Source organism: Physeter macrocephalus, chromosome 18 (assembly GCF_002837175.3).
Source record: "Physeter macrocephalus isolate SW-GA chromosome 18, ASM283717v5, whole genome shotgun sequence".
Classification (NCBI taxonomy): Eukaryota; Metazoa; Chordata; class Mammalia; order Artiodactyla; family Physeteridae; genus Physeter; species Physeter macrocephalus.
In genome coordinates, this window is record NC_041231.1 from 63,090,241 (window position 1) to 63,102,593 (window position 12,353).

At 35.1% G+C, this 12,353-nt stretch overlaps 1 protein-coding gene across 2 annotated transcripts in view; it reads right to left on the bottom strand.

Moving 5' to 3' along the window:
- The window catches only part of KHDRBS2 (KH RNA binding domain containing, signal transduction associated 2), a 725,702-nt gene that overhangs the window by 504,471 nt on the left and 208,878 nt on the right, over window positions 1-12,353 (bottom strand). For both annotated transcript variants that reach the window (XM_024122132.3, XM_024122131.3), the window contains exon 3: window positions 9,122-9,238. In XM_024122132.3, coding sequence (XP_023977900.1) covers window positions 9,122-9,238 — 117 coding nt within the window. The remainder of the gene's footprint in view (window positions 1-9,121; window positions 9,239-12,353) is intronic.

Consider the following 12,353-nt stretch of genomic DNA (forward strand, 5'->3'; position numbering starts at 1 on the left):
TTATGAAATTTTTCTTTCTTATATCCAATTTTATTAAAACAATGATATGTTCATCTGGGTCTACTACCTTGGTTACTAGCTATGTGGGCAAAGCAAAGATAGGGTCCAATGTGAAAAAGTAAAGTGAATATTGATATTTAAAATATATTTATACATATAACAAAAAACCCAGTTTACCCATTTCTCACCATACAGGGAGATAGACCACTAAATATATAATATATATATATAGCACTAAATAATATAAAGTATACTAATAATATATAAATGTATACCAGTACACAGAATCACCCTAGGATTCTGCTGAGAAATTCTTACCTAATATAGGAAATTAGTAAAAAAGAAATAATGTCAAAAGGTACAGATATTGCAGATAATCATAATGATGCATAATGATGCATCCATTTGCATAACTTGATCCCATGTCTAAATTCTACCATATATAAAAAATATAGGAAATGAATGAGAAAGCAACAAACTCGGTTAAGGTTCTCAGCACAAAAATGTCAATGGTCCTTTTCTTGGCTAAGACAAACCTTCAATGATTCAACTTGGTCAAAAAGAGGGACTAAGAAAGAAAACTGTCCCAACCTTGGTCTGGGGCAATGCTTTCAGTAGGGTGCCATTTACTTCCCCTTCTCAGAACCATCTAGCATCACTGATAAAATGCAGAGCACTTGCTTTGTCAGGTTATAATAAAATTAAGAAGGCTTACAGAGAAATTAGAATTACCTACCTAATTAACTTTATTTGGTTTTATTAAACCAGATATTCAAAAGTGCAAAGATCTTAAACCAGCTTTATGACTAGCCTAATACTTTTTAACTAGAACATTCTGTTTTTGTGTCTGGTCCCTCATAAAATGCTCCTACCAAGAAGAAATCACTAAATTGGCTTTCTTGGAAGGCTTTTCCTGTACTGGCAACTTTGAGATAAAACACTAATATGCTTGAACAAATTCAAAATAAATTGCAAGTAAAAGCAACCAAAACAAAGAAAAAAAAAAAAAACAGGTGAAAAACCAAACAAACAAACCCACACAAAAACTCAGAAATTATCAATGTCTGTAATAATTGCCATGAGAGGACAGTAGAAACACAACAAGAGAACAAATCTAGTACGTGGAAAATGGCTAACAAAGTTGAAAATCATTTAATTTTATATATAAAGTAGTATGAATGTGTTGTAGTTATCTAGTGTTGCATAACTAACCATTTTATTTTTGTGCATGGATTCTGTGGGTGAGGGATTTAGACAGGGCACAACTGGGATAACTTGTATCTGCTTCCAGATTATGGGGCTGCAGACAGGAGGACTCAGGCCGCAGTGACCGCTGCCGTCATCTGTTGGGCGCCTTATGTGCACCTCCAGGGCCTGGACCACGATGAGGCAAAGGCTGAGCACCTCTGGGACTTCCCACTGGCACCTGCAAGGCAGACTCAGGATTGTCAGCATCCTCACCAGGCAGATTAGAGCTCCAAGAGGGGGTGTTCTTGCAAATGAGGCGGGGGGAGCACTGAATCCCCTTCCGCTCAGAAATCCGGATACGACCCCTCCTCTGCAGTTACAAGCAGGTCACTAAAACACCCAGACTCAAGGGGAAGAGAATTAGACCCTATGCATCTCTCTCTAAAAGCAGTGTCAAAGATTTTGCAGCCATCTTTAGAACAGCCACAGAATGTGGAATTTTAAATATTCCCTTTCTATATAGAGTAAATCTCATTTGAATTTTGGTTGTAATATTTTGAGGTGGAGAGTACAGCTCAAGACAAAAAGATAGGCCTTCCTCAGTAGTAGAAAAGATACATATCATTATAATTCTGGTTTATAAAATGTGCAATGTCTAGAAATTTCTCTGTCTTCTATTTTTTAATAGCTTAATACATTTTTTAAAATCCTGCAGCATGGTGTGAGAAATTTTGATTCTGTGATTCCCTCATTTCACTCCTCGTGGGAAGAAAGTGTTGTCCCAATAACAAGTGACAAGTGACAATGGAGGGAAAATGACTGCACTAATAACATTTAAAACGTATAATCCTTGGTTTATGGCTAAGACATTAGGTCCTTGAAAGTTTTCAAATAGCAGGTCTTAACTACAAAAATTGTAAAATAAATCTATAAATTGGTCTAGTTGTGAATAAAGTTAGCCTAGATGAAATTAACAATTCAAAATAATATATAACTTTGATTCACAATACATAAAACATCACCACATCAGGCTCTGTCATTCCAGAGTGGACAAAGAATATCACCTGCCATTTCAGTAGACAAAGGATGTGCGGCCATCAAGCCATCAGCCACTGCAGCTGCCCCCGACTGTGCATCCTGAGGGGACTCAGGATGGAAAAAACAGGATATTGGCCCTAGATAGTTAAGGTGCATATCAAAGGAATAACTTCATTGAGCCCAGACTCTTGTATCTTTCCACACATAGACGATTGATAAATTCATTAACTTGAGAGGTCTGGTTTTACTTTAGTTAAGAGTAATATTTTGATGTTCCAACTACCTGGTTTTTGTTGTAAAATTTCCCATATAGCCTGGCTCCTCCCTTACCTCTTCAGAATGACCCCTCAGAGATGTCTGAAAGGCTGACTCCCGGGCTTAAGTCCTCAGTTTGTCCACTGAATAAAACATAATTCTCAACTTTTAGGCTGTGCAATTTTTTTTCAGTCAATACCAGCTTACAGAGAATTGAACCTGGACAGATTTATGGCTTTTTTTTTTCATTCCAAGATCAAAGCACAGTACAGTGAATGACAGACTATTTATATATAAGAGAGTTGAAGATGTTAATATGAAAGTATTACTTCTCACTAACATCATGATACAGTTCACTCTTCAACTCAAATCTAACTATTTTAATTGTTTGGTCACTTGGAATCCAAAATAGGTTGAAATAACCTTGTATTGGTTACCATTGAAACACAAGTTTCATTGCGTCCTCACAAAATAGGTATTTGTAATGCAATGTTCCTTCTCACATATGCTACTGTTCAGGGGAGGCTTTTAGTCTGGTTCTCCAACTTCTCAGAATTCAGATCAGAGAAACAGAACGATGCAGAGAATAAATAAAAAACAAAATTGCAACTATCTATAGCTTATGATACATTTCTTGTCCTTCACACACTCAAGTGATATTTAAGCAAAGTATGCATATTCCTCTATCTCTGTTCAGAAGCCAAGATGTGCTAGGCATTCTTTTCTGCAGAAAGGAGGCTGAGAAAGAAATGTTGATTTACTGTGCAGTTTATTAGGGGCAGAGCTAAAATTAAAATCAGAGTGTCCAGACTCTTGATTTTGTGGGATTACAAACTGCTTTGTTGTTGGGGATATTACCAAGTTGAAAGAGGAGTTTACAGTCCCAGCCTGGCTGACAAGAAGTGAGCATGGTGTCACCCCTGTACTGTAGGATTTGAGGTTTGATGTGAGGCTCAGCCCAGAAGCCAAACAGGGGAAGGACACTGGGCCCAGGGTTCGCACCCACATTGCCCACCAGGCAAGCAGTACCACTTTGAAGGTTTTAGTTGATTTTATTGTTGATGAAAATCAATCTTGCTGTGAAATCCAAAAGGATTTACTAAAGTAGCCATCACCAAATACAGAAGATAGAGTATAAAATAGAAACTGCTCATGGTATTAGCACATCAAAGAGAGAAAGGCTTGCCTTCAGAATGATCACACATTTTCAAATAAAACTCTACCAAACAGCACTTCACTTTAAAAATATAATCACTAGCATGTTTTAAGACCACACCCCATAATTTCAACAAATCTTATTAATAAAAATGCCAAAATATCTTTCATTACAACAAAATTTATTGGCAACCTGGTCATTTGTGATTTCCACTTAAGGACACTGAATACCTACGCAAGAACTTTGCTTTCCTCCTGTTTCCTCACTTACCTGCCTGTGTTCAGGCTTTGATTTTCCCTAACCTCTCCTAACCGTTTTTCTTGGTGATAACATGTTTGTTTCTCACTCTTTACAAAGATAAGCGTTTAGAACCACTGCCTCCTCTGTTCTCCCTCACCAATCTCTGCCATCAGTATCAGTAAAAATAGCAGCACTCTATCCAAAGCACCATGGTTCCTCTCAAGATTTCACAGAAGCAACTGCTGGTGAGGCCGGCAGGCTGTGTGGTTACTGAGAACAGGCCATATGCTGCTTGGAAGACTCAGACTTCAAAGAAATTTCTGAACTGCCAGTTAATTTCCTGCAGTATTTTGAAATATTGCAAACACACTGTATATTTTTACTTTCTAGATTTCTCTGAGAATACCTTTTATCATCACAATTGAAAAGTTAGCTTCTATTCAAGAATTCCTGGATTTTTTTTTTTTTTAATTTATAATGTGAGTTGACATATTCTGGGATCTGACCAGTATGGGAATGAAATACAAGGTAGGGTTTTGCTACTGGATATTACTGCGTTTTGTTTTGGTTTTTGTTTCCTTCCTCTGCTTATAGAGTTATTGACTAGGTGTAACTAAACTAAAATGAGTGTTTCTCTGCCAGAGTCAAAAACAAAATAACACAAATAAAAACATTAAACTTGTTAGAATATTCTTACTACATTAGACCACAAGAACTGTTTTCCATGTCATTCTTTCCACCTACTAATTCAAAGATTTATACTTTCTTAAGGTTTTTTCTTTTTTTTTAAGGAAGTGTTAGATCAGGATGTTTAATGTAATTAAAAGTTCTGTGAGGGCTTGAGTCATGTTTAATATTATCTTCTATGAAGCTTAATATTTCACCTGTAGTTGAGCATGCAGCAGAGATGGAAGAAATATTCTTGCATAGTTATTTTGTCCTGACTTAGATAACTATCCAAATATCTCCTTTTATCATAAAGAAAAGCTCAAGTTTAAGACATACATTGTGTAGCACCTTAACAGCATAACCAATACAGAAAAACAATCTGCATTATTTCCTAGAAAGTTGAGGCAAGCTAGTCACTGCAAACAAGGCTATTAAACAAACACATTTGTCTACAAAGGTAGGTGCCTGATGCTGGGCCTGAGGAGCAGGCTGCGGGCTCAAGGGGCATCTAGTGATGCTTCAGGCATTTATTTATTTTTTCATTCAATAGAATGTGAAAAACAGACTTGCAGTTTTGTGTTGATCTCCTTAATGCCTGCTGATATAAACTTTAAATAAACACAACTAACCTTTGTAGGCTTGAGCTACCAAGTACCACTCAATTGAATATGTGCTGTTTTTCATTTCCTATTTCTATGAGATTTGCTTTTGAACAAACACGAGACAAAAAGAGAAGGTATCTTTAAATCTTGAGATTCCATGGCTCATAGCATATTCACTGGGGCCCTAAAAGTCAGCAAAGGTATCTCTCTTATTCTTTCAATCTCTCTCTCTCTCTCTTTCTCTGTATATGTGTTTACATTGTACTTCATATATAGGTAAGTATATAAATGCCATACATGTAGGTAAATAAATAATACATATATATTTCATTCAGATATATATACACCTGTGTGTATAAATATATACATACATTTACATATTTGTACATGTGTGTTTGGACAACTATATTTCAATGCCTATTAGACATTCACATAGACATGTTGAGTGTGTAGTTAAACACATGAATCTAGAACCTGTGGGAGAGACTGGGAGCTGGATGTACACAGGTGGAATGAGATCATGAAGGGAGGAAAGAAGTCTGAAGACCAAGTCCTGGGTTTGGAGGTCTGGAAGAAGAAGAGGATCCAGTCACAAGAACTGAGGAGGAGACAATGAAGAATGAATGAGAGTGGACCTGCACTGTTGGTGGGAATGTAAATTGGTGCAGCCACTATGGAAAACAGTATGGTGTTTCTTCAAAACATTAAAAATAGAACTATCATATGATGCAGGAATTCCACTCCTGGGTATTTTTCCAAAGAAAACAAAAACACTAATTCAAAAATATACATGCACCCTAATGTTCATAGCAGCATTATTGAGCAACAGCCAAGATATGGGAAGCAACCTAAGTGCTCATCAATAGATGAATAGATAAAGATGTGGTATATAGATATAGATATATAGTGTAATATTACTCAGCTATTAAAAAAATGAAATCTTGCCATTTGTAACAACATGGATGGACCTAGAGGGTATTATGCTAAGTGAAATAGACAGAGATAGACAAATACCATATGATTTCACTTACATACGGAATCTAAAAATCAAAACAAATGAACAAACGTAACAAACAGAAACAGAGTCATAGATACAGAGAAGGAACAGGCAGTTGCCAGAGAGCAGGGAGGAGAGAGTGGAGAGAAATAGGTGAGGGAGATTAAGAGGCACAAACTTCCAGTTATAAAATAAATGAGTCACAGGTATGAAATGTACAGTGTGCGGATTATAGTCAATAATTATGTCATATCTTTGTGTGGTGACAGATGGTAACTTATTGTTGTGATCATTTTGAAATGTATAGATATATGGAATTTCTATGTTGTGTCCCAGGAACTAACATTGTTTCAGGTCAATTATACTTCAAAAACAAACAAAACAAACACCTAGCAAAAGAGATCAGATTTGTGGTTACCAGAGGCATGGGGTTGGAGGAGGGGGAACTGTAGGAAGGTGGTCATAGGTACAGACTCCCAGTTGTAAGACAAATAAGTACTCAGGATAAATGTTCAACATGATGACTGTAGCTAATAACACTGCTGTATGATACATAGGAATGTGAAGAGCATTAATCCTAAGAGTTCTCACCACAAGGAAAAAATAATTTTTCTTTATCTCCTATTTTATATCTATGAGATGATGAATGCTCACTTAACTTATTGTGATCATTATTTCATGAAGTATGTAAGTCAAATCATTATCCTGTACACCTTAAACTTATACAGTCCTGTATGTCAATTGTATCTCAATAAAACTGCAAGGGGGAAAAAAAAGGCAAGATTAGGCGATTTTAAAAAGAAGTGATACAATTAGCCAATAAATGCTTGCAAGAGTCAACGTTATTAATAAATTAAAATTTTAAATTTAAGAAAAGGATGGATGAGAGCAACTGATTGCAAATAACATTCTCAAAGAATTTTGCTATGAAGGCCAGCAAAGAAATTGGGTGGTAGCTAAATGGGAATAAGTATGGTTATAAACAGAAATATGGCTACAGTTGACAGGATAGTTATAAAGACACAGATTCTCCTTCAGAGCCATCACACTTGCATTCTCTCTCATTCTGATTTTTCTTGGGTCGGTTCCTTCTCATAATCCAGTGCTCTACTTAATCATCATACCAAACTACTACTCCCATCATTAACCTCTTTTCCCTTCCTCTGTTTTATTTTAATCCATAACAATTATCAATGCCTGAAAGTAGAAAATTTATTTATTCACTTATTTATTGCCTGTCTCTCCCACTGGAATGCAAACTCCAGGAGGAATTTTTTTCTCACATTTATTACTGTGAACTAGAACTGCAATGACACATAGTGTGACACATAATGTATTATTTGTAAATAATTACAAATATTTCTGTAATTAATGCAGGAATATATGCCTGTGTCACTCTATAAATACACACAGACACATATATACACTTCCACTGCAGAATCAGATGAGTTTTACTTATTTGCTAGAAATATAAAATCACATAAAATATTCCTTTCTGTTCAGGTCATGTGGCAGAGAATCAAAATAGCAGCATAGCAATAAAAGTTTTACCTAAGATTTATTTTTATTTTAATCAAGTGTTTACTAAGGTAAATTTTTTTCACACCCATGTCTGTAGTTTTATTTCAGCCATGTTGCCCTTAGCAGTTAAAATCTTATCTACATTCTAAAAAGCATATTTTATAGCAGAATACATTATTACTGATGTTGTTGCTATTAAATGTTTTCATTTTCTTTCATTTTTTAAAGGAGCAATGAAAATACTCAAAGCAGAAACAAACATGATGGATCACCCAGAAAGTAATCAATATAGAAAAAGGACTTTATAATGGGTAATATCAGTAAATTAAACCTAATGGAAACTTAATAGAACCAAATTTTTTTCATGCTAGATTTTCAAATACTTATGCTGGTACCTAACATGCTCACAGGAAATAAAGAATCCAATATGAACAGGAAAAAATGTCCAAATACATGGGAATGAAAAATATACACCTATTTGCTTTAAAAAAATATGGAGAGATTACACAGTGACTCTGGGTATGCAAAGCTGACTAGGATATTTCTCTGGCCCATGGAAGCTAACACTTTAATGAGAGAAACAGAAAATTTCAATAAAATATGTTTTATGGTTAAGTAAGCCTATCACAGGGGTTCAGGAGACCCTGCCTAATCTAAATCTTAAAGACTGTGTGAGAGAATAAAAGCATGAAAAATGAAGTTTCTGTTGTAAGACTTTGAGATATCTGGAGAACATATAACAACAACAAAAAAATTAAAGAATATATGAAAATACAGACATAGATACTTTTTGAATAAATCTCTATAAATAGTTATTTTAACACAGAATACTAACACAGAGAAAATTGCTATCACTTTATAAAATGGGAAAATGAGGTAGTTCAGATGCAAAATAAATCACTTCAAATATCCAAGTTGATAATAGTTTTTAGCTTATTTTTCTTTGGGGATCAGGTGAGTTGTTTAATATCACTGAAGCATTTCAAAAAATAAGTGAAATTCTCTTAGATTTGCAGATAAGTATTTGAAATTGCTTCAGGTAAGAGGATCTGAGTGAAATAGAGCAGAGAGATAAAATGAAGAAATGATACAGTGGATGGGATCAGGCGATACAGCTGAAGAAAGAACAGGGATCTGGTCAGGGAATTAAGGAAAATGAGCACACACATATAGAAACATCCTACGGAGGACACAGAAAAAAATGAAAAGATTTGACAACAACCTACACAGAGGACTGAAAAGAATAAAAATAGAGAATTACATGTTTTGGGAGAAAAAGACCAGTAACTGATTTTTATGAAAATAGAGGAGACATCAGAAAGTGCAACAGAGTAGTCCCAAAGGGTAAAATTCATGGGAAATAATTGGAGGACAGCTCATATGTGCTTGTAAATGTGACCATCCTGTTACAGGTAACTCCCTGTGTGTGTTAAGTATCAAATTCAAAGTTCATACCTTTGCTTTATCTCTCATTGATCCTTTGCCCAGGATAGACATTTTAGCACCTGTTTCTTCCTGTAGCCTCTTCAAGGAGTTTCCTCTTGGTCCAAGCAATTTCCCCACAAAATTGAACTAGGAAACAAAATCAATAGAATGTCTGTTTTAAATAGAGAAAAGTAATAATTGACACCAAGTATAACTGATGGGTTATGGGTTTTTCAATCTTTACCATGGAGAAGAGAATTATGCCATTCACATACCCAAACACACACACACACACACACACACACACACACACACACACACACACACAGAGAGAGAGAGAAAACTATCTCAGACCTCTAAGATCAGATCCACTTTTAAAAAGACACTTCTTTCCAAAGGAATGCCAAAGTCAGTAATATTTTGAACATATCATTTACTCATATAATCACATAGATAAATAAATTACTCAAGAATGAAATTAGGGAGAAGCACTAGGGTTTACAAAATTTTTAAAGGCTTTTTCTCTCCAATCAGATTACTGAAATAAAAAAACAATTTTAACATGTCTATGCACATTCAAAATTGCAAAAGTTAATATTTTTAATTTTTAAAGTAAAATTTGATATTTATGTTTGATAAGTATTGTCTATGCCTATAACATTCCATTCCAAATTTCATGATTGGAAATAAAGAGATTCAACTGTTCTTCAATCTTACCTTCTCTATGTTAAAGAGTTGTTCTAAGGATCAGCAAATAAAAGATGTGAACACATACAGAAAAGTTTAAAATGCTAGATAGAGTATATATACAAAACCATTTGCCTAAATGGAAAATTCTGGGGGTGGGGGGACCTATCTAATTTATTTAATAATCCTAAAATATGGTAAAAAACAAGGGAACTAAAAGCAGTTATCAGAGTATGTTGCCAGCTACTAAAGGAACAGCACCACACCAAATGACTCAGGTAATCACCCACTCATTAATTTTAAAAATACAAAAGGCTTAAACTGCACTAAAAACTATGTTGGGCACATGAAACAGAGAAAAGTAAAATTAGGTAACTGTCTTCTAAATCAGAGTTATTCTATTTTTTATACCCGTGATCCCAGAGTAAGAAATAAACCACATTTAATGGTAAAAGATTAAATGCTTTTCTCCTAAATCCAGGATAAAGTCAAGATACCTGTTCTTACCACAACTATTTAGTGCTGTACTGGAGTGTGGATTGCCATATCTTTAGGCAAGTAAGGTAAACAGAACAATATAAAGTTCAGAAAGACCATGCTTAGATGGTCAAACTGATTTTCAACAAAAGTGCCACATACATAATAAAGGCCATATATGACAAACCCACACCTAATAACATCATATTTAAAGGTGAAAAACTGAAGTCATTCCCTCTAAGATCAGGATGCCCACTCTCACCACTTTTATTCAACCTAGTTTTGGAAGTCCCAGCCACAGCAACCAGAGAAGACAAGGAAATAGAAAGAATCCAATTTGGAAAGGAAAAAGTAAAACTGTCACTGTTTCCAGATGACATGATACTATACATAGAAAATCCTAAAGATGCCACCAGAAAACAACTAGAGCTCATCAATGAATTCTGTAAAGTTAAAGGATAACAAAATTAATATACAGAAATCTTTGCATTTCTATACACTAACAATGAAATATCAGAAAGAGAAATTAAGGGAACAATCCCATTTACCATTGCATTCTTCCTGGTTCAGTCTTGGGAGATTGTACACAACTCTGTTGTGGTTTAAGCCACTAAGTTTGTGGTAATTGTTACAGCAACAGTAGAAAACTAATATATTAAGGAAAGAAGGAACTGTCTAATGTAGAGCATAACAGCCTCTCCATAATAAGAACAGTGAAATTGCTTTGTACACCATAGCAAAAAAATAAATACAGATGGATTATAGACTTAGGTCTAAAAGGCAAATTTTAGAATTTCCTCATAAGAGAAATTATAAGGAAATAATGTCTAAGAGTTCTAAAACAAGATGTAAAAATATGCTGAGTAAAATAAAAGCTTGATTAAATAAAGAATATCTGTTCATTAAAATATACCATAAGAATGGCAAAAAATATAAGTCACAAATTTGGAGACTATTTACATTATATGTTAACAATAAATCATTAGTTTACAATCCCAAGTATAAAACTGTAAGGAAAAGACAAACAAAAGATAATAGGTATAATCATGAAGAAGGAAGAGAACAGCCAAAGAAAAAGTGTGAATATTCAACCTTATTAACAGTTAAACAAAAATCAAATTAAGACCACAGTGAGATCCCATTTTACACACACTATGGTGGTAGAAATAAGGAGTCAGAAACCAAACACTGACCAGAATGTGGAGCCACAGAGACTCATATACACTGCTTGTAGGACTGTGAATAAGTACAACCCTGCTGGCATCGTCCTGTAAATCTGTAAATGCATTTAACCCATGCCTCACATACCTATTCCCAGGTATATTCTCTAGAGAAATCTTAGCATGTGTACAAGAATGTTCAAAGTCTCAAGGCTTGTAGGAACAAAAATAACTGGGGAAAAACATCTATTCAGTGGTGATATGCCCTCACCTGGACACCACACCAACACGTGTCCACACCTCAGACACGTGCACAGGACTCCTTACGATGTGCTTCCTTTGGTGCTGGATTCTGCCAGTGACAGAAGGTTGCATGAGATTTAGAAGGTGAACGTGAACTGCAGTCCATTACTCCTGGCAAATCACGGCGGTCAGACATGGCTGCTTACTGACCTCCACATGAGTCCTACTCTGTTGATACGGTAGCCCCACAGACCACTCCACAGGCCCAGTCCCCAGTCCTGGCAGGCGTGGGGCTCAGATATTCACGTCCCCTGGTGGCAGCCTTCCTAATGTCCCTTCCCCCGTCTTCCAAGAGTCATGTCAGTCCTGAATTACACATTATAACTATTATGTAGAGAGTGGATTCTCTTTTCCCATCAGAACCATGACTAATACAAATGAATAAGTAAATTGTCACATACCCATAGTGGAATATTTACAGCAGTGTACATAAATTACCCATAACTATATGAAATCTCATGAACAAATTCTAGAAATAAAACTTTGAGTGAAAAATTCAAGCTCTAGACATATGACACTGTTTTCATAAAACTCAACAAGCAAAGTTCAATAATATTTTAATTATAAATATGTGCATGAGTAGTACATCCAATTTTTAAATAACAGGTATAATAATAAACACAAAATTCAAGATC